Source organism: Castor canadensis, chromosome 4, assembly GCF_047511655.1.
Source record: "Castor canadensis chromosome 4, mCasCan1.hap1v2, whole genome shotgun sequence".
Lineage (NCBI taxonomy): Eukaryota > Metazoa > Chordata > Mammalia > Rodentia > Castoridae > Castor > Castor canadensis.
In genome coordinates, this window is record NC_133389.1 from 146771973 (window position 1) to 146796996 (window position 25024).

The following is a 25024-nucleotide window of genomic DNA, read 5'->3' on the forward strand; positions in this document are numbered from 1 at the left end:
AGCCCAGCCCCTCAGCAGCTCCCTGGAGTTACCTTGCCCTGGTGATCATGTTTCATCTCCCAGCCCCTAGGCAGCTCCAGCTGTTTGTTCGCAAACATATTGAGGAATCCTACAAGGTCCCGGTTATGCTGGTAGCGTTCAAAGTGGTGAGTGTCACGCCGGACTTTGGTGATCATGTGCTTCAAACACGTGTTGTTTGTAAACATGCGGTAGGCACTCTGGAGAGAAGGGTGGAGAACCAGCGTTAGCCCTCATGTGGCATGCAAACGTATGTTACTACACAGGGGGACACTGAGTCTTTTGGTTGAAGCATAGGCTTCAACATAACTTTGTACCCATGCATGGCAACAGCCAATAGAGGAAAGTGTCTGAACAAAGTAATATACAAAACTATAGAAGGTAAGGCACTCTCTACAGCTGGTGTCTAGTTTTCTAAAGAACAAGAATGCTATGGAATGAGATACCATAGCACATGTTTGCATGGGACATTAGGTCCTAAAATTGGTTTTAGCAAAACACAGTCAATCAAAATCACACCATGTTGGGGATGAATATGCCACCTGAAAGTGAGCAGTGGCCCAGCCCATCCTTCCTCCAATGTTTGACCACATCATTGGCTCTTTGGGTGTCAGATGATGCAGTGGCCAAGTTGTATGAGAAAATGATTGCCATATATTTGAATATCAGAAGTATATGCAACGAGGTGACTTGCTCTCATTGCTAGTCACATTCAGTTGAGACCACAGTAGACTGATGTTTTCATCTTGCATTTTCCTGTAGACATAAGCTCAGTGAACAGGATAGCAGGTATAACTGCCTGGACTGTACACCTCACTATTTTTTTCTTTCTTTCTTTTCCTGTGAATATAGGCCTGAATTCATATGATTGAAATGAAAGTAATAAACTATTACTGTATCGCTACATAAGAAAGTGATTGTTTTGTCAAAAATTCTATTGTTCCAAATCTATGACGCTTAGAGAAGCTCTAAAAATTGATTCTAAATCATGAGTTGTCCACATATCAATTATTCAATAAATCACTGCATAATACCATGTGCTGAGCAAACAAAAGGAATAACAATATGCCTTAAACTTATGCCTTAAATTTAAGACTATGACATCCATGAAATTGACAGGGCTATGAACGATCCATCCTGGAATTCTATTCTCTTAGACAGATTCAAAGGTCTTCAGAGTCCTCTTACCCTTAGCATCTCAGAGACACGTGAGTCTGGAGGCCTTTGAGCTTTACTTCATGGGTTCTTTATTGTAGCCTAAGACTGCCCAAAGCAAACCCAAAGCTTGGGTTTTGACTGGGAATCATTTCAATTTAATAAACATTTACTGTCTTAAAAAAAAAAGTACCGAATTAGTTAGTAGGGGCAACAGAAAAATGAGTATGAGGACAATCTTTCTAGGGACACTCAAGATGTTCATCTCAAAGCACTTATTGCCCATGTGAATCTCTCAAGAACTTTCTTCCCTTTGACCCAGAAAACACAGCAATGAGCAATATTTGATATGCAGCTAATTCTCAGCGTTAGGTTCTTAAGTCACTACAGAGATCAGAGAACCCCAGTGATAAAGAAACCTGTTAGCTTAAGCCACAAGCATTTTGTCAGTTGCTGCTATTGATGCATAACCTAAAGGATTCTGATTAATTAACCATCAATAAATACTTTTTCCTTGCACTAAAATACTTTCCCCCTATAAAAACATATAGAAGAAGAAAGGAAGGAAAGAAGGAAGGAAGGAAGGAAGGAAGGCTCACATCGAACCATTTCTGATCTTAATCCCTTAGTATACCTGAGTATCAAATACTTTGGGGGTCATATTTCAATCTGCCAGTCTAAATAAGAGGAGGCCTTGATAACTGAGAACCACTGTGAGCACTGGGTACTGCCAAAACAGGCAAAGGCTCTGGGCAATTAGGGAGCCTGAGAAAATGGGAAACACGAAAACAGAGGAGACTAATAAGTAAGTTGGAGTTTGTCAGAGACAAAATTTAGCTAATAGTTTAACCTATGGCTAACCCTGACTTAAGAGTTTTAAATACAACCAGTAAGGAATCTATTTTCTTCATTTGGCTCTGTGTTCCTCATATATTTTTACATAAGCCATGCCATGGTGAGTTTAGAAGCCTGAGGCCACACTAGTGTGAATGGCAATGGTAACGATATTTCAAGTTTTACTCCTTACCATGGCTTGTTGGGGAAAACCTATTGTGGGATCATCCTGTTGGATTAAATCTTTACATTAACCATTGTTCTAAATGGGTCCCTTTCACTTCTCCCTCTTCTAATTACAATAAGTGAACAGGCCACATGATGGTTCCTAATCTAGAGCAAAGAAATGCTCCCTAGTCTGCTAAACAAAGGTAGCAGAACTCCGTCAGGGCAAGAAGTAGTGGCAATTAGAGTAAGGAACCTATCCCAGTCTAGGGCTTCAGATAATTCACCATGGTTGGACAGATCTTTAAGCACAAGAATCTTAAGGTTGGTCTTATAATTAATTATATCCTTTCATCTTCCTCCTCTCCACTCAGTGAGAAACATAACATAGTGCCAAGTTCAACTGATCTTTGCAAAAAGCATCTACCAAAGTAAATTAAGTGCAAGAAAGATTTCACTCATTAGCAAACAACCTTTAGAATCATAGCCTTCTCAAGTCTGAATAATATGCACATGACTGTCAGTGTCCATTAAAACTTAAGGAAAACAGGAACATTCCTCCAGATTGCTACATTTTTGCAAACAAACTTTAAAAAAATTTACATATATACATACATATACACACATAGTGTATATACATTATAGTACATATATGTATACATACATAACATAGTATATATGTATATATACACATATATGTGGGGATAGAAAAAGACAGATAAAGAGAATTCAAAAAGGATATTTATATTTCAGTTCCCATGCAAGTACAGTGAATATTCTAGTCATAGAGCTATCTGTCATGGTTAGAGACAAAGAAAGCCACTTAATTTCTGTCTGCCTCAATTTGCTCAACTGTAAGATGGGATAATAATAATTCATCTGCCTTTTTCATAGACATGTGAGATTCAAATCCAATAGAACAAAGGATGTAAAAATGCTTTGAAGAAGTAAAACTCACTATAAAATACAGGGTATAAGTAATTAAAAGAATATATAGGGAATTATACCAATCATACCTAAATGATAGCAGTAAAATTGTTTTCCACATTTAGTCTTTGAAGATCTTGGGCTAGCATCCCACTTTCTATTAGCTGGAGAAGGTTCTCATAACCTTTCATTAACTATGTGCTAAGCCCTGTCAGTGATAAACCCTGAGGATACAGACCTGATCATTCAAAGGATGGAGAAGGGAAGTTACAGGGGAATGTGGGAGGAAGAGGTTTACTGGAGGCAGAAGGTAGAGTTGGAAAAACAAAAGCCACAGCAGTGGTGAAAATACTGAAACACACTGGTAGAACCAGAATGGGGGTAATCCAACAGTCAAGAGACAGTAAGCAGGTGGGATCAGATTCCAAGAGGTAAGTCTTCAAGGAAGCTGACACTGGCAAAGTCACAGGTTAAGAGAAAAGAGGAGTCTTTATTTACTTCCATGGGTCAGTGGTTCTTGATTTCTAGGAGTGTATTTCAGAGTTTACTTATGAATTTTAGAGTATTTTTCTTCATTAAGTACTAAAGAATTTAGATAATGAAAATAATGCATTTCTAGAGCTCATTAAAAATCAGAGTAATAATTATTTGTCATGTATTTTAGAAACATTATTCAGTTACATATAACTAAATGTACTTATGTATACCATTACTTAAACAAATGCAGACACAGAAGCTGCAAAAGACAGGGCATTAGCAACTGAATCTTGAGTTACAGCAGAAAATAGTTTATGGAGACAATTTTCAAAGAAATCTGATGACAACCAGCAGAGGGCAGTAAAATACACCAGAAAGTAACCACAATGAAAGAGAAAAGAATCAAAATTTTCTTAAGTTTTTCATTAAAGTTATGACAGCCATATATGTACTTAATTTTTTCTTTTAATACACATTATTAGGCAAATTGCTGATACACGATACCTATTTTTATGACCGTCAAATCACAAAAAAGAATTAGGAAAGCTTTTAACATAAAACACTTTTTGCATGTTGAATATTTTCAACAAGTTAAATAAGGAATCTACTGATATAGTTATGTATCATAAATCAAGCAATAAAAGAAAGAACTAAAAAAGATCAAGACAGGAAGACAGAACATTTTCTACTAATCTAGGATAAAGAAGAAACTCCAGCAAATAATGCCCTCCACAGAAAACCATTAATTCAAACCTTGAGCTCCTTAGCAAGAGAAATGCAACCACTTTCATTTCTGCTATATGTAAGTCAGAGAAATGAGCTTTCCTAAACTCGAAACTATTTAAACTGTAGGTGCACAGCATGGATCATCTTCTTAGCCAGTAATTAATGCAATTTGAGTAGTGGGGAAAAAAACTGAAATGCTTAAGAAAGAATACTTTAGAATCCAGATGAGCTATCCAGAAAAAGAAAATTTAAAATTATGCCCAACAATAGCAATGAGAAAGAAAAAAAACAACCTGAAAACAAAATAAGCAAGAAAACCTATAAGCTGTGAAAGCAAGCCCACATGAGTTCATTGCCATTATGAGGCAGTGAGACCATTTAATGAAACATCTTTTTATGCTAGGAGTTCCCAAATTATAGGCCCCGACTAATTACATCACCATCACTTAAGTGACCTACAAAAACCAAACAACAACAAAAAGCAGATTCCTGGGACCCACTCCAGATCTCTTGAACCAGAACTTCCAAGGAACCAAGAATTTGCATTTATTTTAAAAAGTCTACCAAGTTAAAAACCACAGCCTGGGTTCAACGACTGTTAATTCAGCCTTTACTTGAAACACTGCAGCAATAAGAAATTTCTATCAAAGAAGGCACCCATACAGAGAAGTCAGAACCCTTGTATGGTGGTGAAATTAGAAGCCTAAAACTGGCCGTCCTGGAAGTGTTCACACTGTAGTAACTGCAAAGTGCAAATCAGAGCTTGACCTATTGTTTTGTGAGCTGTCTATACCAGTGGCCAACTGCCTGTGCTTTTAAACAAAGTTCAGGTCCACATGTTTACATACTGACCTTGGCCCAAAAGCCTAAAATATTTACTCCTGGCCCCTTACAGAAAATGTTTCCTGCCTTATTCCAGACTTCACAAATGGACACACACAATAACATGCTAATAATACAGATTAAATTTCAAATTGTGCTGCTACATTGTGAATAGTTCACATACACAAGTGAAGAAATATGTTTAGTATTCAAAAGTATTATCTAGCTCAACAAAGAAGTTGCTGACCTCAGTGAGGAGAGAATGGAATTCTGACTCCTGTGTTTCACTGTTTCCCTTGTTGCCTTACTTGTTAACACAAATGAAAACATTCCTGTTGGAACTATCTGATTCATTAATTTCTACAGTAGGTTGGTCATTAACAGAAGAGTGATAATAACTAACAAAAGTATTCCGTGTACATCCTGTCATTTGTAAATTGTACTTTATATTGGCAAGTTTCATAGTAAATATATATGTGTAGCATATAAATACATACATATATACACATATACATACATACATATACACATATATAAAAAGAGAGAGATTAATTTGCATATATACACACACTTATTTTCTCCCAGAAAACCGTGGCTAAGCATTTACTAGCAAACACCTGACTGTTACTATCTAATTAGTTGCTCCTTCTTGAAATTTTCTTCAAGAAGAATGTGTGAAGTATCCACATGTTCCAATCTATTAGCAAGGATGTTCACTCTCCCTCCAAAGTATATCCTATATTCATCTCATTCTTTGCATGGCAGCTAGAACAATCTTTTAGAAATCTAAATCAATCCCTTGCATCCCTGCTGCATGCATTCTCTGACCTTACTTTGTACCATATCAAACTGGTTTCTGCCCTGTACTGAGGCTTCTCCTCCTCCTCCTTTTTCTTCTCCTCTCTCTCTCTCTCTCTCTTAATCTCTCTCTCTCTCTCTCTCTCTCTCTCTCTCTGTAGATAGAATTTATGTTATACTTTATCCGAAGAGATAAATGCAAGCTAAAATAATCAGAGCAGGTTTCATGGAGAACATTACAAATGTAAATAAAGCCAAATGAAGAATTTCATAACTAACTCCTCTAATTAAAAAAAACAGACTTGAATCCATATTGTACAATACAGTTAATTTTAAAAGCTGGCTTCTTTACATTTTTATGACAGTTTGAACATGGCTGACTCCTTTGGAGATGCCTGTCTATTCACTGAATGTGACACAGTGCCTCCTGTGGCTCCATTCCAAACCACTAGATCCCAGTGTACTGTTTCAGTTGTCTCCTGCCACGTTGCATTATCTGAATTGTCTTTTTATATTCAACAATCATAGGCATTAAATAAATATTGGCTGAATGAATGGATAAACAAATGGAAGCTTGTGCTAGTTGACTCCAAGTCCAAAGTTCTTTCCTTACTGCATGATACTTTCTGTGTTTAATGACAACTCTGAATGTTAGCCCATTTCTCTTTGTACAAAAGCCTGTTACCTCTTAGAATTTCCCATACACAAGTTTAGGTTTGGCTTTACCTTTCCAGGGCTCAATGCTGACTTCCCCTAGTGTTCTATGATCCCAACACACCATCAACACCTGCTAACTCAGTATCAGTGCTTCTGTAGTAATTGTCAAAACAGCACTGTTGCTTCATGAGTGTCTTGTTTTGCAAATGAGGCTCCTTCTGCCTAGAGTGCTACTCCCCATCTGGTTTCTAGGACAAGCTCCTATTCAGCCTTGAAAATCCTTCCACCTGCATTCCCCTCAGAGTTAATCTTCAGTCTAGCAGTGCATCCTCTATAGCTTTCCACTGTTGCACTCACAGCTCTAGTCATGACACTGTAGTATGTTTTCAAGGCTGGAATTCCAAGACCCACAATTGCTGTCACCTTTCTGTTCCTAGGGCTTAGTTCAGTGCTTAGTGCATAACAGAGAATCAATAAACTGCTGCTTAATGGAATGCATATCAAGTCTCACCCCTCTTGCATGCTAGGAAGACAGCTAGCATTGCTCACCCTTCACCCAAGTCTGTTCCAAGCTAAACCTATAAACCAGAAGATGATGAGTAGAGCCAGGCAGATGCTTATACTTACACGGCAAAGCTAATGAAGATAGAAATGTATTAACATCAATGAATATGTACATACTAATTACCTCACTGACAACTTCAGGTGCCAAGACCATGCTGACTTATACTTTTCCCTATGGTCCCCATCTGTTTTTCAGATGGCGTATAATTTGTTTTGATAAATTCAGTATGTTAGAATCCTTCATCTAGCTTCCTTGTTATTCCTAATTATGTATTGTTTATTATTTATGTGCAACTATTAACCTCAGGATCACCTTTAGTTTCTAGTCTATGATCACAACAAACCTTGCCAATTCTGTCCTTGTGATTCTCCTCATGCTAGTTCCTTCTTCTCTATTTCCTTAGCTCCTAGTCCAGACTCCTATCAGCTGGTGCCATGATGAATGAATTATATCCAGCTGGACTTCTATGGGTAATGCTTTCCTCATTCTAGGTCATTCCATGTGCAGCTAAGACAACTTAGCTTTAATTAATATCCTTTAATTAATATCTTCAGCAAGCCACTCCCTCAGACTTCAGAGACTTGTGCAATGAATCTCTTGTTATGGTCTGATTGATTGTGTACCCCAAGTTTCATATATTGAAACTTAATCACCCATATGAAGATATTAGGAGGTCAGAGTGGGAGGTGGTCTAAGAGGTAAATAGAGCATAGGGTGGAGCCTCATGGTTGGACTTAGTGCCCTTATAAAAGAGGCTTAAGAGAGCCTCTCACCCCTTTCCTTGGGTGAGAATTCATAAAGAAAGTGCCATCTATGAATCAGGAAATGGGTCTTCATTTATCCACTAAAGTATATTTATTGATCAAGCATATTGATCCTAGACTTCCTAGTCACCAGAACTGTGAGAAATAAATTTTTGTTGTTTATAAGACACTCCATTTTTGGGTTTTGTTGTTGGGAGAAAAGAAGGGTTGTTAGTTTATTTTGTTAGAGCAGCCTGACAAATTAAGACAGTTTGTTTGGACTAAGTGGTTTAAGACATACAGTGCTTAACACAGAGCTTGGAACACATTCTGTGTTCAGGAAGGATCTGCTATTATTCTTACTATTATTACACAAATGAAGATAATTTTCTTTGGTCTGTTGTTTTTCCATTGCATTGTTTCAAACTACTCACAGGGTTAGAATGCAGCACGGTGAAGAACTCTGGGCTGATCAGGAACTTCACAGGGGGAGACTGTAACAGCAATGTGAGCCTGGATCTGGAGGTAGAGTGGGGCAAGACATTCTCTCGACGGAAATCTGGATGGGACAGACCACAGAGGCTTTCAGGGAAATTTCTCTATTCACTTCAGTCTATATTTTAAAAGAACCAAACAATACCTATGTCATTAGCTATTATTTCAATCCCCCCAATATGTTTTTCTTTATTGCAAACTCATACATAAAGCCCAACTGTTCTTAATTACACACTAAGAAGAAACTGAATAATATTTTGGGTCATTATTAACATTTTAATATCCTTAGGTGGTGTGTGTGTGTGTGTGTGTGTGTGTGGTGCTGGGAATCAAACCCAGGCTTTGAGCATGATAGGCAAGTTCTCTACCACAGAGCTACATCCCCAGTCAAATTTTTTTCCACTATCTCACAGATTCAGACTATTGAAATTTACATTTGATTTGGTTTTGTGATTTTTTTCTTAGTATTTACCAAAGGTCATGGATTAGAAGAAGTCTCTGATGAATTCTGTTTGTTGAATTGGATTGCCAGATCTTATTGAAGATCAAGAGTTCTCCAAAAGAAAGGCTCATTTCTTGGAAATGCTTACTGATTTCTCTTCTACTTATTTGAGTTTATAGACACAAATAAACCTGAGGCTCTTACCTGCACTGGCTTGATGAAAGTCTGTTTCCTCTCCTGCCCCATCAACAGCACTGGTGTTTTCCTCAGTCCTCTCGTTAGTCATGGTTCTGCGGATACTCTGATAACTAAAATCACAAGCCTAGAGTTACATTCCAACAGCCTTGAAAAGGTGGGGCCCAACTTCTCCCTTAGAGCTCAGAGTTTCACCATACTCTCAGCTCGAATTGTTTCCTCCCCAGAAACCCATCCATGACCTCATGGGCCATCTTTTACTTAAGTAAATCACCTGACATTGAATTTCTACTGCCCATTGTTTGGGGAACATTTTCCCAGTGAATTAATAAAACTTCAAAAAAAATGTAGCCCTTAATCAAAGAAAACTAAATTCCTATATTGTTAAAGGAAAGAAGTTTATATTCCACAGCACTTAGTTTTTGAGAAAGAATGACTAATTTTAAAAGGTTGGGTAGATAATAAAGACACATCACAAAGGAAGAGCATTTTGACTTCAAATTATAAATGTGTATGTTCTGCTGTACTAAAAATCAATGTGTTAGGTTGACCTAAGGGGTCATCATTATTTATTACCTCTCTAGTTTCCAAACAAGGGTGTGCGTATATGGTTTTTTGTTTGTTTTTAACCAAGAAGTCTAACGACGTGCATAAATTGAAGGAGGTGACGACTGTACATTTTAATGACAGGACATCCAAAGATGAAAGAGCCAGCCAAGTCTACTTTGTGCCCATGTAAAAGCCCGACCACAAAACAGAACAGTAATAGCGAAAACGCGCGTGCTCACCGCCGGTTCAGCTGCTCCATCTGCTGTATGGAGTTAGATCTCTGAAGCACCTGCGGCGCGGGGGGAGCCGTGGGCCGCTGCCACGTCGTAGTTCTGTTTACGTGATCCACATAGAAGACCCTGCCGTGGCTGTCAACGCGCGCCTCCCAGTCTAAACAGCAGCAAGGCATGAGAGGATTAGGAGGAGGAGCTGGAGCCATCAATGTGGTCATTAAGTGCAGCCCAAGTTTCCGCTCTCCGACATGCTGTAATTTGGGGTTGGTAACACATACCTCACTGCATAGTCCGGCACTTCTTCCCTGTCCACTTAAGAATGTTGTTACTAGTTATCAAGTCTACCCTGTGTGTATGATACCAATCTGTTACAGAACATCTACAAGTACAGCATTTTTCCACACCTGCCCACAATCCGCACCTTTCATACGTAAGGACCAGTCTTAAAAAGTACGTGACATTGGAATCATATACTTTCAATATTCGCATGAAAATTAGTATTGAAGTTTATTTCACCCAAACCTGGTTTTTCTTTTTTCTAGCCTAGATGAAAGACTCATTGCTGGAAACTTCCATGGATTTATTTACTCACAACTGCAGTAAATTCAGTCTTCAGAAGGAAACCAGGTAATTAATGCAGTTTAGTGATTAAACAGTAACAATATCTGCATACTTCAATTTGTACTTTCCCAAAGATGAATATATTTTCAAAGCAAGGACAATTTCTTTCCTCCATCCTTAAACAAATACAATGTTTTAAAAGATAATTCAATTGTATGTTAAGCAATCACATTCATCTCCGCAAGCAAATGTATGAATAAGTGCACGTTCAGTAAAAGCACAGAGCAGACTGGTCTTCAGAGAAAGATATCCACTTCTGTGACTATCTAGGTCATTCCGCCATTCAAATGCTTACAGCATGAGCTGATCTTTTCAAAAGGCAAATTTCGGGAACGTACTACAGTTGGGAAGAGTAATTTATACAGAAAAACATGAAAACAGCATACATCTATCCTTCAGTCAGGAAAGCTCTATAAATTTATATTTCTGTGTAAGTTATTTTTTAAATGAATATGCACTTTTCTCCTGTTCAATTTTCTGAGTTCAATTATCTCAAAACTCTCCATGTGACCATCTGGCTTATCCACAGACTCCACAGGTCTCGTCCTGGAAACCCGGAGGAAGGCCTACATTCTCCTGACCACCTTTGGCATTTCCTCTGGAAGTGAATGAAGCAGATATCCCAATAAAGTCCTTAGGGCTGAAAAGGCCTGCAGGGTCGACCCCAGTCTGTACTGGACTACCATTAAAGCCACCACTTTAGCTAGGATAGAAAGATATCATTTGTTCATCTCAGCCCGTTGAAATTCATGACAACTGTCGAGAGAAAGACTGGGCAGAGGAAAAACTCCACACTGACAACAAAAACTGCCATTTGTGCTCCAAGGTAAGACAGACTCACAGTGACATGAAATCTGAATTCTCTGGGCATTCTCCAGAACCCCATGTTCAACCAGTGCAACAACAAACGGTAAGTACAAAACAGCATGTTCAGGAGCCATTTCCAACACCCTTTGCTCGATTGCATTGCTGTGCTCTGCACCTTGCATCCTTTCCCATCCCAAACATTTTAAGAACCAATCACTTCCATCTCATGCCTGTCTCATTAGAGTCAGGATAATCCAAGTGCATACTATATGTCAAACCAGATGCACATGAAAACAAATAGCTATTCTTTCCTCCAAGCACGTTTATAGTAGTTCTCAATTCTAAAAATATGCAGAACAGGTCAATTAGAGATTTTAATAAAAAGAACAGTGACCAACTAAAGGAAGCAGAAAGAAATGCTGCCAAGCTTCCAAGATAAGGTTATTGCTAAATTTGGCTCTAAATTTCTGGCATGTAAAGCAGAAAAGAAAACACATTTTTGCATATTTTCCATTTTCTGACCCCCCAAAAAATGCTAAAAATCAACTTCAAAGATGGAACTCTTTCTTGAAACTAAAAAAGGATTTACAAAGTTGGATGAGTATGTAACCTGTTAATGGCTATATGGATTGCCAAACGGGGAGGTTGGGGGGAGGGTCTCCAAATATAGTCATCACTTTGCCTTGCACATAGTATGTAAAAAATGAACAAATGATTTTAAAAATGACATGATGCTATGCAAATAATAATCCTTGTATTCACTTTCCACAAAGGCCAGAAATAACCTTAACTTATAGTTCTTTAAAAACATTTTTATATGAATAGGAAGAATAAGAGACCAAGATCAAAAATATTTTTTCTGAGAATATGGGATGTTGAATGTATATTAAATACCACCCCTATCAAATACTACATCTTCACATTGATTCTGTTACTTAGGTACCCGTAGAGAGAAATTATATATTGCTGGCTTCAAATCTGTGTTTGGCATTGGATTGGGAAAGGCAGTTACACTGTTGACTTACTGGTGAACTATACATCATTCTTACCCAAGGGGTCAATACCCCACCCTCCAGGCAAAGACACAGAGGTCCTGCAGGAAGGTTAGCCGTCTTGCTGTACGTACCAAAGTTATGTTGGAGGTACAATTGCTCTAACATTCTGCTGGGCCTGATTTGTTCTTAGTATAAGAAGGTATCAAAGTATCTTTCAAGTGTGCAGTGCTAAACTCAGAGATTGAAAACTGGATTTAACAGTTACCTTCCTTATCCTGTCACATTGTAGAATAAGGTATACAATCAGGTTGCAGTGACATTGAGAGTGATGTGGGGGAAAGGAGGTAAAGTAGGGAGGTAGATAGCCTCATTTCTGGCCATAACCTGTCACATCTTTGCTATAAGACCTTAAAAAAGTAACTATGGCTCTACAGTTTTGGAAAATTAGAGGACAAAATTCAACAATTTCTAAGCCTCCTTCTAGTTCTACAACTCTATAAATCTATAAAATGATGCCTATTTTATTACTTTAGGTTCCGTAAAGACTTAGCAACATCTTAGTATCATCTTATGTACAGGCTATAATTTCCAAACTAAACTCTGATTAAGCTTATAGATCAGTCGTTATGAAGGCCCGAGCCTGCCACAGCAGCTCCGCTATTAACTGAGGAGTATTAGTAAATTGATATTCCCCATAAGATTTTGTTTGCATAAAGAGCTTCATGGCAATAATAAAGTTTGGAAAACTGTTACCGAGAAAAATGTTTCTCACAGCATGCTAGGACTCTGACATGTGCCAGAATTACTTTGAGGATTAGTAAAATCCACCCCGTAGGTCTTCAGATTCAGATTTTGAATTCAGTACTCAGTTATCTTCATTTTGAACAACCTTCCCAGATGATTCTTAGACACACCAAAATTTGAGAAACAGTGACAAAAATTAATAAGAATTTAAAACAGCAGCTAATTTGCTAGACAAACCCACAGAGCAAATGCTAGATATCTCAGCAGTCACGAAGTATGGGTTTACAAGAAACTAGACTTTAGCCTGAGAACCTCAAACTAAAATCTAGGAGTAAGTAGCCTCTTGGAAACCCTGAGACTTAACCACAATTACTTTCAAGGAAAAATATAAGGTTTGTGATAGACAACAGATGGCAGTGTTTGAAGATTTTTGTTGTTATTTTTACACTCAAGGAAGTATGATTCCATTGTTTGAAAAAATGTGATTTGGAGAGGCAGAATAGAAGGTCCTTTCCCATCAGGAGTGAAGGTTAGTGACTGCCAGGGGACACAAAGGGGATTTCTGTGGCGCAGTTGTGCAGTTGTGCTCAGTTGTATGTATGTATGGAAAGAATTCAGTGGGTTGAATGTGCTTTTCTAGTATATTTTATTTGAAGTAAAAATTGCAGAAGTTCACACAGCTGTGCATTTTGCCTCTTATTTTTCAATTTTTAAGAAAGTAACTTTTTAGATTAGAAGTGTCATTTTTTCCTCACATATTTAATTTTAAGCTCTGGAGAAGAAAGTCCTCTGCTTCTAAGTAAGCACAGTAGAAATGCTAAGATTAATTATGCTTGTCAGACTCAATGCCTACTTTAGGCTTTCCTTTTGAAGACTATTTTAATCATGAAAGTGTGTGAGCACAAAAAAAAAAAAAAGATAAATGACTCCCTATCTTCTTCCACACCTACCCATTTGTACCCACCACAGAGGAATACAGTCCTGATAATATGGCAACCATCCTGGGATACTATCTGAGTCCATTAATCCAGACCATTCATCTGGAATCTATTGATATTCCTAGAAAAACCATTCTTTCAGGGGAAAAATAAATACTTATGTGACAATTCCATATTGTCAACCAGTGCAGCAATAGATTAAGTCATAAAGCTGGAGTCAGTAGCCGAAAAACAGTTTTTCAGAGGGGGCTGAGTTGGCCATTCTTTTCTTCACTTGTTTTAATGGTAAGACAATCAAGACTGTCAATGCTGATAACACTCCAGCAGGCTTCAGCCCCAAACTTCCTCTAGCTGCCAGCACCATTGGTGATCTCAGAATGAGAACACACAGCAAGTTCTTTAGGTGCTCAGTGCCTATTCAAGCCTGAGCTGCCTTCCTGGAAATCTCTCAACATGCCATGCCTCCTCCAAGGCAGGAGCTTTCTTATTTTCTGTGACTCATAAGAATATCTCTCAACTAGTGGCTGGAGATACAGGGCCCTCAAAACCACAGTGCATGTTCATGGCTTAAGGCAAGATCTACTGAGTACCAATCAGTAGATCACTCTTACAGTTGAGTGATAAGCACGAAGTCCAAGATCGATTCCCCAATACTGAGACAGGATGAATGAGACTTGAAGAAGAAGCAAACGCACAAAAAACCCCCACCTTACACAGAAAGAGTCTACACAGATGTCAGAAGCTAAATTCATAGCCTGATATACAGACTACCACGTGATTGGCTACAGCACTAGAACTGAGAAAGCAAGAGGGGCCAACACATCCCCTTCACTGGGTTTTAAAATCTGTTTTCTTACCGTATGTTAGTATACCAGTATCTTAGAAGCCAAAATAAGGATGATAAACATAGTGATGAGGAAGAAGAAAAAAGAAGAATCAGGCTTGGTAGCCATCCAAGCCCAAAGTATATTGCTTCAGGAGCTTGTCCTTTGGCAGCTTGACCTGAGGGTCTGGGGCAGTGACCTGCATGGAGAAGAAAAGGGGCTGCTTGGTCTGACACAGCTGCTGGATGGGGCAAACCTGTGTGGGCCACCTGATGTTGGCTCACATGATCAGGGCTGCAAGCACTCTCAGAAGTGAAGGGCTTCCCCAGGGAGGACCTGCCATTTAAATCTGTCCCGAAAGAACAGAATGCAGGCACTTTTTGAGCCTTCCTGGGTCTGACATCAAAACATGATAATATAATGAAGTTTCAGGGAAACCCCAAAACCCTCTGATTTCCCCTCTCCTCCAGCTAAACTGTCAGAATGACATGCATCAACCCATACAATCCTCCCTTCCCTCTAATCACAGGCTAGACTACTTCATGCAGGAGAAGGAATGGTTGTGTCTCTGCCTCAACTTTTACTAGCATGGGATCTTGAACAAGTTCCTGAATTTTTTCAGGCTTCATCTATAAAAGAAAAGAATCAGTTTAGCTGACTCCTATGTATCAATCTATCAATTACAGACAAGACCTGCTAGAGCCACCTCCCCAAATTATTACAACAACAACAACTGAAGAAGAAGAAAATCATGGAAAAAGCAGCACAGAATACTGCACAAGTTTGAGATGCAGAAGGCAATAGACAGGGCTGAATGCAAATGCCACAGCTGTAAGCCAGAGGCACAGCCAGAGGTGGCAACAGATAGCCCAAACGGGAAAGGATGCAGAGAGCCAGCTGGGGTGGAAGACTAGCAGGGACAGCCAACCATTAACAAAAAACTATGGGAAGGATGATACACACCTGGGAATGGGGGATAGAGGTGAACAGTGATCAGGTATGCTCAGACCCTATGCTGCAACTGACCGATTACATAAATCCTCACCTTTGCAAGTTGCTCGAACGTGTGTGTGTGCGCGCGCGTGTGCGTGTGTGTGTGCGCGCGCGCGCGCGCATTTAACTTCACTTTTAGAGGGAAGATATTTTCAGTTATGAGGCTTTAAAATGTGAAAATTCTGGTTATATTTTACCAAAAGCATCACTTACTGAACATTAAATAAATTAGTAGTACTGAGGCATGTTTCTCAGTGGGCATACTTATCAGCATTTCAGTGGGACAAATCTTTGTTGTTTCAGACTGTCCCATCATTGCAGGATGTTTGGCATCCCTGATCCCACCCTCTAAATATCAGCTGTACTTTTCAGACATTGTTACTATAAAAGACAGACCAGATACTCTAAATGTCCCCAATGGAAAGGGACAACCGCCACCAATGAAAAATCACTGAACAAGAAGGAACATATAGTAAGACTTTTCTGTCTATTCATCAATCAGTTAATTGGCTGTACTTCTAAATTGTTTTTACTTTTGAGTACATCACCTTATTAAAATGAACTGCTAACTGTTTATAAAAATATTACCAAAGATGAATTTTATCTGTGTAATATAATTATCAGTGTTCAAACAAGTACACTGAGATAGCACAAATAGTGGTCATAATTTCAGCAAGAAAGTATCTGTCTTTACTGAATATGATCTAAAGATCAAAATCATAGCCAATAAATATTAGAACAATTGGATATGATTAGGACATGCTATTTATTGATGCAGTCTTGTGATGTTCTGCCTCCTTGTCCAGCCCCCAGAAACTAATTACTATTGATCCACACATACATGAAAACAAAGCTCTCCAGAACTTTCTCCTGGTGTTCTTAACTCATTTGACTCCAAGCATACCTAAGTATCTGCCAGGAATATTCTTCTTTCCTGACTTTTCTCCAAGGGCAGACAATGAGGAAGTTTTTCTCCTTTGCCCTTGCCCTTCTGCCTGCTTCAGACAACACATTGTTAATTAATCTCTTGTTCTAAAAAAAAAAATCTGTCCAAAATGTATGTTTTTATGAATAACAGCACTGTTATCTGATGTATAAACAACAGAAGGATCTGTACAGCAGAATTTCAAAAGGATCAAGCCAATTGTTTTTGCAAGCAATTTTACCACAATAGTATTCAGCTCTTTGGCTAGCTCTCACCAAAACTCACCACTTAGTTTCAGCCCTAGAAATGCATGTCCTTCTGTCTTTACATCCCATGGTTTTTCATACAGAGGGTCAAAGGCCTCAGCTCCTTGCCATGATCACAGATAAGATGGATGAGTAGAGGACACAGTGAATGAGAGGGCAAAGCAACAAAGGAAAAGGGTATACCTTCTAATGTTTTCTCAAAAGCAATATTTACTGAGCTGTGTAACTATTCATCAAAATGCATTGCTCTTACAATGCGATGTTACTTTAAGGAATTCTAGAAATTTAAATAGAGTTTAAATTCTATCCAGATTATAAGCAGCATGAGTACCACTCATACCTTTGAATACAGGTGGTGTCAGTATTTCCCCAGCACCCCTAATCCTCAACCATCTCCCTTATCAGTGTCAAGTATTTTCTAAAACTGAAAGAAATGAAACATCTTTCAAATCCCCAGATAATGGTCATATGCGCCTCCAAACAATAGGCTAATTTCTGAAATTAATAACACTTCTCTGCATCTCCCTAAGGAAAAAAGTCAGAACCTTGTACATAATGACTTAAAGACCAGAACCTTGTGTGAACAAAATGGCAGCGTATTACAGTGTGAGATTTTTCTAAGAGATTGTAACAATTTGTCTACTGACTGAATGAAGATTCATGCGTTATTTTTAAATTCTCTCACGCACCTAAATGCTTTAAAAAGTCTGAATCTACTTCCCTGACTATGGTATCTACACCACAGTCAACGTTTGCCTTTCCCCCTAGCTGCCTTCCTTTTCATTTAGTAGGACAGTGCCAGAGAGGAATCATGGGTATGGCACTTTCCAGACTTCAGTCACTTGTTCAAGTGGCAGTCCCCAGAACCTTCCTCTCCAGGACCCATGAGAGTGGGTCTGCCTGTTAACCCTGTGCCCAGGGAAGTGGGCCCTTGAGTTAACAGCTGCTCACTTGGTGGGAGAGCCTCGTCCACCCTCTGGTACCGGCTGACATCCTGGCGCACTGAAGGTAGTGACCTCAAGGGCTGGTGACCATTGGCTTGAGAACCTAGGATTAAAGGTAAAAAGTTACCTAGGTATGGCTTTCCTGTTCAGTCTTTTTTTTAAAAAAAAAAACCAACCAACCAACAACAACAACAAAAACCTCAAAAAACCACCTGGGCTGGATGTGGTGGCACATGCCTGTGATCCCAGCACTCGAGAGGCTGAGGCAGGAGGATTGATAGTTCCAGGCCACTAAGCACTACGTAGAGACCCTGTCTCAATAAAAAGCAATGAAAACCAACCAACCAACCAACTAAACAAATGAAAACCTATCATCAACCCGAGGCTAGTCTTGTTCGTTCTGTGTAGTCTCATTTCCTACCTGAGTACCCAGAAACAAATGATGTGAGTGCTCAGAAGAGGACCCCCGAGAGAAAGACTGTCTGCTTGCAGCCCTCCCCTAACATCCTCCGTCCTCCCCACTCACCTTTGCTCTGCTTATGTACTAATGCACTAGGGCCACATGGTGGCCACAAGACAATGAAGGAAGCAAAAACAAAATAGGAGGAAGAAGAAAGGGGATAATTTAGGTAGGGGACAAGTTGCACAATATGAAAATTATTCCTGGGCTGGGGTGTGGCTCAAGTGGTAGAGTGCTTGCCTAGCAAGTGAGATGCCCTGAGTTCAAACCCCACTACAATAAAACACAATCATTTCTATTACTGAGACTATGCTCTTTAGGCATATGAAATTATCCTTTGACTTTTTAATACATCTCCAATGGAACGTTTAAAGGAATCATTCTAGGGAGCCACGCTCACTAAGATTCAGTACAAACCATGTGTGTAAACTTGCATCTTCAGACACTAAGACAGCTTACTCTTCAAGTGTCAGAAGGTATCATCTAAGCTAGCTGACATTTCCTATGCTGTAGAAGACAAAAACTGACACAAAGCACATATTACCCTCTGTGCTGAAGTTTTTATAATGGGGAGTGATTTAAGGTGTTGTAGACAACCTCTGCAGATTAAACTAACGCTGAAGCTGCTGGCCTAATCTGGTTTTATATTTTATTCAATTCAAAGACTGCTGTTTGCCAGGCTTCCTATTTTAGCAACAGAAGATCCATTCAAGGACTAAATTTGAGATTGGGCTAATCTTTGTGAAAACTGTATCATCTTTTTCCTAGCTATGGGATTAAGTCCTTCAGCCTCCCAGCTTGACCTGCCTCTTTGGGGACCCACCTATTTGTTACCTGTTTCCAATCTTGCCCCTCTCCCTCCTTCTTTCTCCTCCCTTTGCTGACTGCTGAATTCCCAGGTGGGGAATTCACCATATATTCACCTCTTCACCCTTCAACCGGCACTGTCATTTCCATGGAGGGGAAAACTACCCAACTTCTCTTTGAGCAGCTATGCTGTCTCCTACATCCTACCTCCAGTGGCACCCTCCTCCTGGGCAATGGCCCCTTCGCAAGTGCCTTGGGTATCCCCTGCATCACCCTCTTCTTGGGGCTGGCTCTCCACTGCTGCAGCAGCTCCCTCCAGGCTCCCCCTCCGCTGCCACACCTCCCCCAGCTCCTCCTGGTCAGGTAAAGCAGCTGGTTCTGCTCCTGGCCCTTCCTCTTCCCCATTGGGAACCTGCACCACAGGTAAAGAACCTGGAGTGCACACAGAGTCCTGTGACCCCTCAGCTGGGCTGCTGCTGGTGGCCTCCACTGCACAGGCCCCATCTTCCTCTTCCTGAGAAGAAAAGGCTGGGGTTTCAGGAAACCGTGCACTCTCCAGAGAAGAGCACCGCGTCTCCACAGAGGACAGCTGTGTGGTCACACTCTCATTGCAGGAGCTGTCGGCCCCTTCCAAGTCACTCTCTCCCTCAGGCCTGGTGCTGGCTTCGCTTACGCTCTCTGTCCTGGCAGGGTCACTGGGTTCTGTTTCTGAGGACACCTGGGAAGGCTCAGAGCCCTGATCCAGGGACTCAGTCTCACTGATGGCTCTTCGACTCCCTCCTGATGTGTCAGAAGTCCCCGTGTCTGCCCCACTCGTGGGCTGATCTGCCTCTTGGGAGCCACACAATTCGGTACTGCTGTGGTCAGCACTAGGTTGAGACTCTGGGCCAGTTTCACTTTCATCTGGGGCTGGGCCTGAGGGCAAAGAACCAACTGCAAGCTCTGGAAGATTCTCTGGCTTCTCTTCCAAGGAAGCAGCATCATGTACGGAGGCACCCTCATTCTCCACAGGGTTGTCATCCTCTGCCTTTGTCTGAGATGCCAGGCTCCCGTCATCAGTTCTGGATGGTCTGCTAAGCATGATCAACCCTCCCTCCTCCTCCAAGGATGATGGATAACCCAAGTCTTGCTGGAGCTCGTGGTCTTCTTCATCAGAGTCGATATGAAGCATGGCATTGAGTCTTGTGTCAGTGGGAAAACTACTCCTCAGCTTGGGAGACGCTCCCAGGGACCGCTCAGAGGAGTTCACTGGCCCAGGTCTGGAAGGGCCATCATGCGCGATAGCATCCAGATAGTCATTGAGTGAATCCTGACGGCCTCTGGGAGGTGAGGTCCTTGAGGAAGTAGAGGTTAAGTCCTCTGTGTCTATTTCCAGGGTAGAGCTAGTCCTGAAAGAATGCTTGGGCGTGCTATCGGCAGTACTGTCCTCAGACACAGGCCCGTTAGCACACACTGGGCTGTCATGATGACTCCCTGGCACGTCCTCCTCATCAGAAGGGCTTCCTAGGTCTCCATTCACAGTGTTGACGCCAAGAATCGTGCCAACAGCTTCTGGAGACGCATCTGAGTGAGACAGTAGATTTGTAACAGCAAACTAGAAACAGGGAATGCACTTGAATGGTCTATGTGGCCTTGCAACTAATCAGTTCAAAGAGTTCAGTCATCTTACTGAGGACTCTTGACAGCACCACTGACTTGCTAATATGCACCACTCCCCTCTAAATGAGTATTCTGTCGCTCAGTGTAGTGTATGAGGTGTAGATGTTAGCTATCACTGGAAATTCTGCAACCCAGCTTTAAAATGCAGGCATAAACTTCAGAGACATTTTCTGATAAATAGGCTTTCCTATCTGCTTTGAAAACTCCACTAGGTAAGCATTTGAAAGCTATTTTATTTTCAGAACAGGACATAAATTCAAGTCTATTCAAACACAAACTGCCAATGGAGTAAGATTTAGCAAGTGTTTCTGTACTTCTACAGACACCTCACCTTCATGAACAGAAGAGGTAACTTCCACTTTAAACTGGAGGTAGCCACTCACGTGGTCAGCTGGGAGCCTTCTGCCAAGGTTATAGCTGAGCATTTGATCACTGCAGGAGGAGAAATGGACCTTTCATCCTTACCATACTGGTGTCAACCTTTGCCTTCTTCCCACAGGCCACCCCCAAGTCCCACATAGTACCATTGAACCTTTCAGATTCATAAGTAAAAAAAAAAAAAAAAAAACACAGGCTCAAGGCACATCCTGGCTCAATGTGTCAGTATTCATTTGTGCAAATGAACACTTACAAACCTAAGGATAAAAGGAACTCTTTTTGCAAGGAAAATTATCAGGAAAGAGAAACATGGGCAGACAAGAACAAGCCATAAACAGCCAGCAGCCCCAGCTGTGCGTGGGAAGGGGCCTGACCTCTCCTTCTTCACCTGCAAAGGAAGGGGGTGGAGCTGTTGGCTCTCACTGTTGGGAAGCACAGCCTACCACCGATTCTCACAGTAGCTGTGAACCATGCTGATGAGAACCTTGGAGAAGCCAGATGTTCCACTGTAGAGGAGGGTTTCATGTCCCAGATCTGGTGCCAGAAAGACCATAACTGGGCCTGCCCAGTTCTTGCCCTGTCATGTTGGTGCCATGTCTGGGCTGCTGGTTTCCTTAAAGGTGGAGTTATAATTTGTTTCAAGCCCATGTCTATTTATCAAAGTCAAATGCAACTACTTCATTTGCTTGAATGTAAGCAACTCTTACTCTGAACTGAATGATTTATTCTGAATTAAGGAAAATAATCAAAAGAATATATCAAGTCATGCCATCTCTGCTCTCACACTGCCCTCTACTGGCTATTTCAGAAGGAAAACACAAGGTCTCCCTCTAATGTTTATACCACTGTACAGTTCCTCTAGTTAGTATTAGCAGTAATCTACATAACTTTTTTGTTCTTATCTACCCCTCAGTACAATCCTAAATACATGTTATCTGCATAAAAGAACACATACTAAAGTAAAATCTCAAATCAGTTCTTAAGAATTCCTCTGACTTTATAGCAAGAATTTCTTGGAAATTTCCATTTCTTCTCTAGCGATGACTTCCCCCTTCACTGACGCATGCTTACTGTGTGGCATGCACACTCTGCTGATGGGCTTTGCTTGTGTCATCACCTCTAATTCTCCTAGCAACCCCAGGAGGTAAGTGGCAATCCTCTTTTCTGAAGGAAGAAGTTAAAGCATAGTCAGACAACTATTAAGTGACAGATCTGAGATTAAAACACAGATTGAGAACATAAGCAGTCAGCATCCCCAGCTGTGTGAGTAGGATGGGCATCCTGACCTCTCCCTCACCTGCAAAGGAAGGTGGTGGAGCTGTTGGCCCTCACTTCCCACACAGAAGCCCCTGCTCTCATTTTTTGTATATTCTTGGTGATTCTCTGTTTCCAGTAGCATGCATCTTAATGACATAATTACTTGTGAGTCACCTGAAAATGATTGCTATCGATGCTTTTTGTACAAGATACTTTAGGGAAAAGAAAGCTTCTGTAAAGGGATACACAGGCATTTGTAACTATTAGACATTACAGGTATGGTAAATGCACTCACACATTTAAGTATTCAAGTAACATCACATAATGGCTATAATCTGTAAAATGGCAAAGATCTCTCCTCCCCACCTGTATTCCCAGCATTTATACGGTACTTGACACACAGAAGTGCTTGATATTTGTCTGTTAATGCACATGTCCAGCAGCAAATTACATAACCCTGCTCTCAATCTCATTCCTCATCCATCTCTTTGGACACTTAGTCCTTTAACAATAAGATCATCATTTCCTGATTCAAAATAAATTGACCCTCCTCCCTCTTCCTTACCCAATAAGATTAAAGTGTTGGTGTTAATGATGAAAATTTATAAAAGCAATGGGTGTTAGCCAGGAAATAAGTATTTCATTAGAACTATAAGGAAAGGGCTGCACCCATCTGTTTTGCTCCCTGTGTCATCTCCAATTCCCAACACAGTGCTGGACATTTATTAGGTATCCTGTCAGGAGATTATGCGGCTATTCTGGGCTTGTCTGGTCCCATCCTGACTCATCCTGCCTTTCACCATGATATATCATTATGAAGAACATACTATACATTATGATTATTATTTATCATTATGAAAAATGAATGTTAAAACTCTCATTAGCTGTCTGAGACATTCTTTCATTAATGTAATCAGAGGAACTGACACAGCATAGGAATATGATGTGCCTTTTGAAAGGAGGCAGGCCATGCTCTGAAAAATGTCACATTCAAGCAGATGCTCTTGAAATAGGTTATTAGTAAGGTGTTCTCATTCCTGTCAGAAAATCACACCCTGTGACACTTCAACTATTTCAGAGAATTGCAGACCACCAAATGCATGACTAATGAAAAGCACAGCATTTTTCAAGATATATCAATTACTTGATACAAAACAAAAATCAGATTCAAAATATGTATTTATATGCTAACAAGTAATATGTTGCAACACTGCAATACTTTTAACCTACTTATAGAAAAATAGCTCATGATTTGATATTTTGTTAATCCATGTTGGCTTTCCTTCCAGTATACATGGAATTCAGAACTGGTATTTCTCTAGGTGCTCAGTTCTTTAAAAGACTAAATCAAAAGCCAACAATTTAATAATAGTTTCAATCACTGGCCAGATTTTATTTTGTCTTGACTGTTCTTGATGGCATACACGTAGTTCACACATCTCTGTCAAGTATCATATATATTATGTAAATTACATTATTATAGTTATAGAAATTAAATGATAGATATGTTACTTTTACTGCAGTTAATTCTCACTCTCCATAATCTTTAACTTGCTATACATCCTAAAGATAATTTTAAGAGCTCCCCTAAATATATTATATCTACTAGAATCTATAATTTCTATCCTTAAAAATACTTGTGATTCTCAGCTTTTATCAGATAAACCAGGCTGTAGAATTGGTATAATCTTCCTATTCTGTATGGGATGCTCATATAAAAATGTACTGCCTCTGACAGTCAAGAGCCTTGGACCATTAGAATCTCTGAGTTTCAGGTTTTGAAAGGGTCTTAGAGATCATGTAGCCTTTTGTTTTAGTTGAGGAAAATTATGATTTGCCAAACATTAATTAGTCGCACAGTGAATATGAATGATCAACTTTGCAAATATAACTATAGTAGTATCATATTGCAGCCAATTCTTAGGATGTTTCAGAGAAGCCAGGATTCTAGAACAGATGGATCTGAACTCAAATCCTAGCTCCATCATGTGCTTGCTAGCCTTGTCAGGTTCCCATCTCTGAGATGGGCATCATTACAGTTCTACCTCTCGGAGTCACTGAGAAGGTTACATGAGAAAATGAGGGTAATGTGCCTAACTCCTGATATAGATTAACCGTCTGTCATCTCAGGTGATCGTCATTACTACTGCTGCTAGTACTGTACTCATGCTAGTTATCACTGTCACTACTGCTGCTGCTGCTACTACCACCGTGTGTTCAAAATGCTTTCCTACGGTGAAAAAAGATACGTGAGACACTCCCTCAGTGCTCCCTCAGTACACTTGTGTTAGTGAGTTTGCTGGTCCTTAAGATGTAAAAATACACATGCCAGAATAACAGGTAGAGGCATGCTATGATCTCTTAGCTGCTTTACTCACTACTTACAAAAAGCTGACAGAAACAAGATGGGTACCGATCACATTTTAGGATTCTGTCAATGCCTGAATTAATGCATAAGTCTAGAAGCTTACTATAATGCCTCCTTATCTAGATATTATTTTCAGTATCTCCCCAAACAAGTTTGTTTTTATTTTTCAGAAATAAAAATAGACTCTCTGGATGGAATTAATCAGGATAAGGTAAGCATCCACCTGACACTAAAATT

General features: G+C 40.0%; 1 protein-coding gene across 5 annotated transcripts in view; it reads right to left on the bottom strand.

Moving 5' to 3' along the window:
• Window positions 1-25024, bottom strand: part of Hecw2 (HECT, C2 and WW domain containing E3 ubiquitin protein ligase 2) — a 366611-nt gene that overhangs the window by 85196 nt on the left and 256391 nt on the right. For all 5 annotated transcript variants that reach the window (XM_074071319.1, XM_074071318.1, XM_020167497.2 and 2 more), the window contains 7 exons: window positions 21116-21216; window positions 19333-20688; window positions 17866-17961; window positions 9808-9958; window positions 9029-9132; window positions 8322-8446; window positions 33-218 (listed from right to left, as the gene is read on the bottom strand). In XM_074071319.1, the coding sequence (XP_073927420.1) occupies window positions 33-218; window positions 8322-8446; window positions 9029-9132; window positions 9808-9958; window positions 17866-17961; window positions 19333-20688; window positions 21116-21216 (2119 nt within the window). The remainder of the gene's footprint in view (window positions 1-32; window positions 219-8321; window positions 8447-9028; window positions 9133-9807; window positions 9959-17865; window positions 17962-19332; window positions 20689-21115; window positions 21217-25024) is intronic.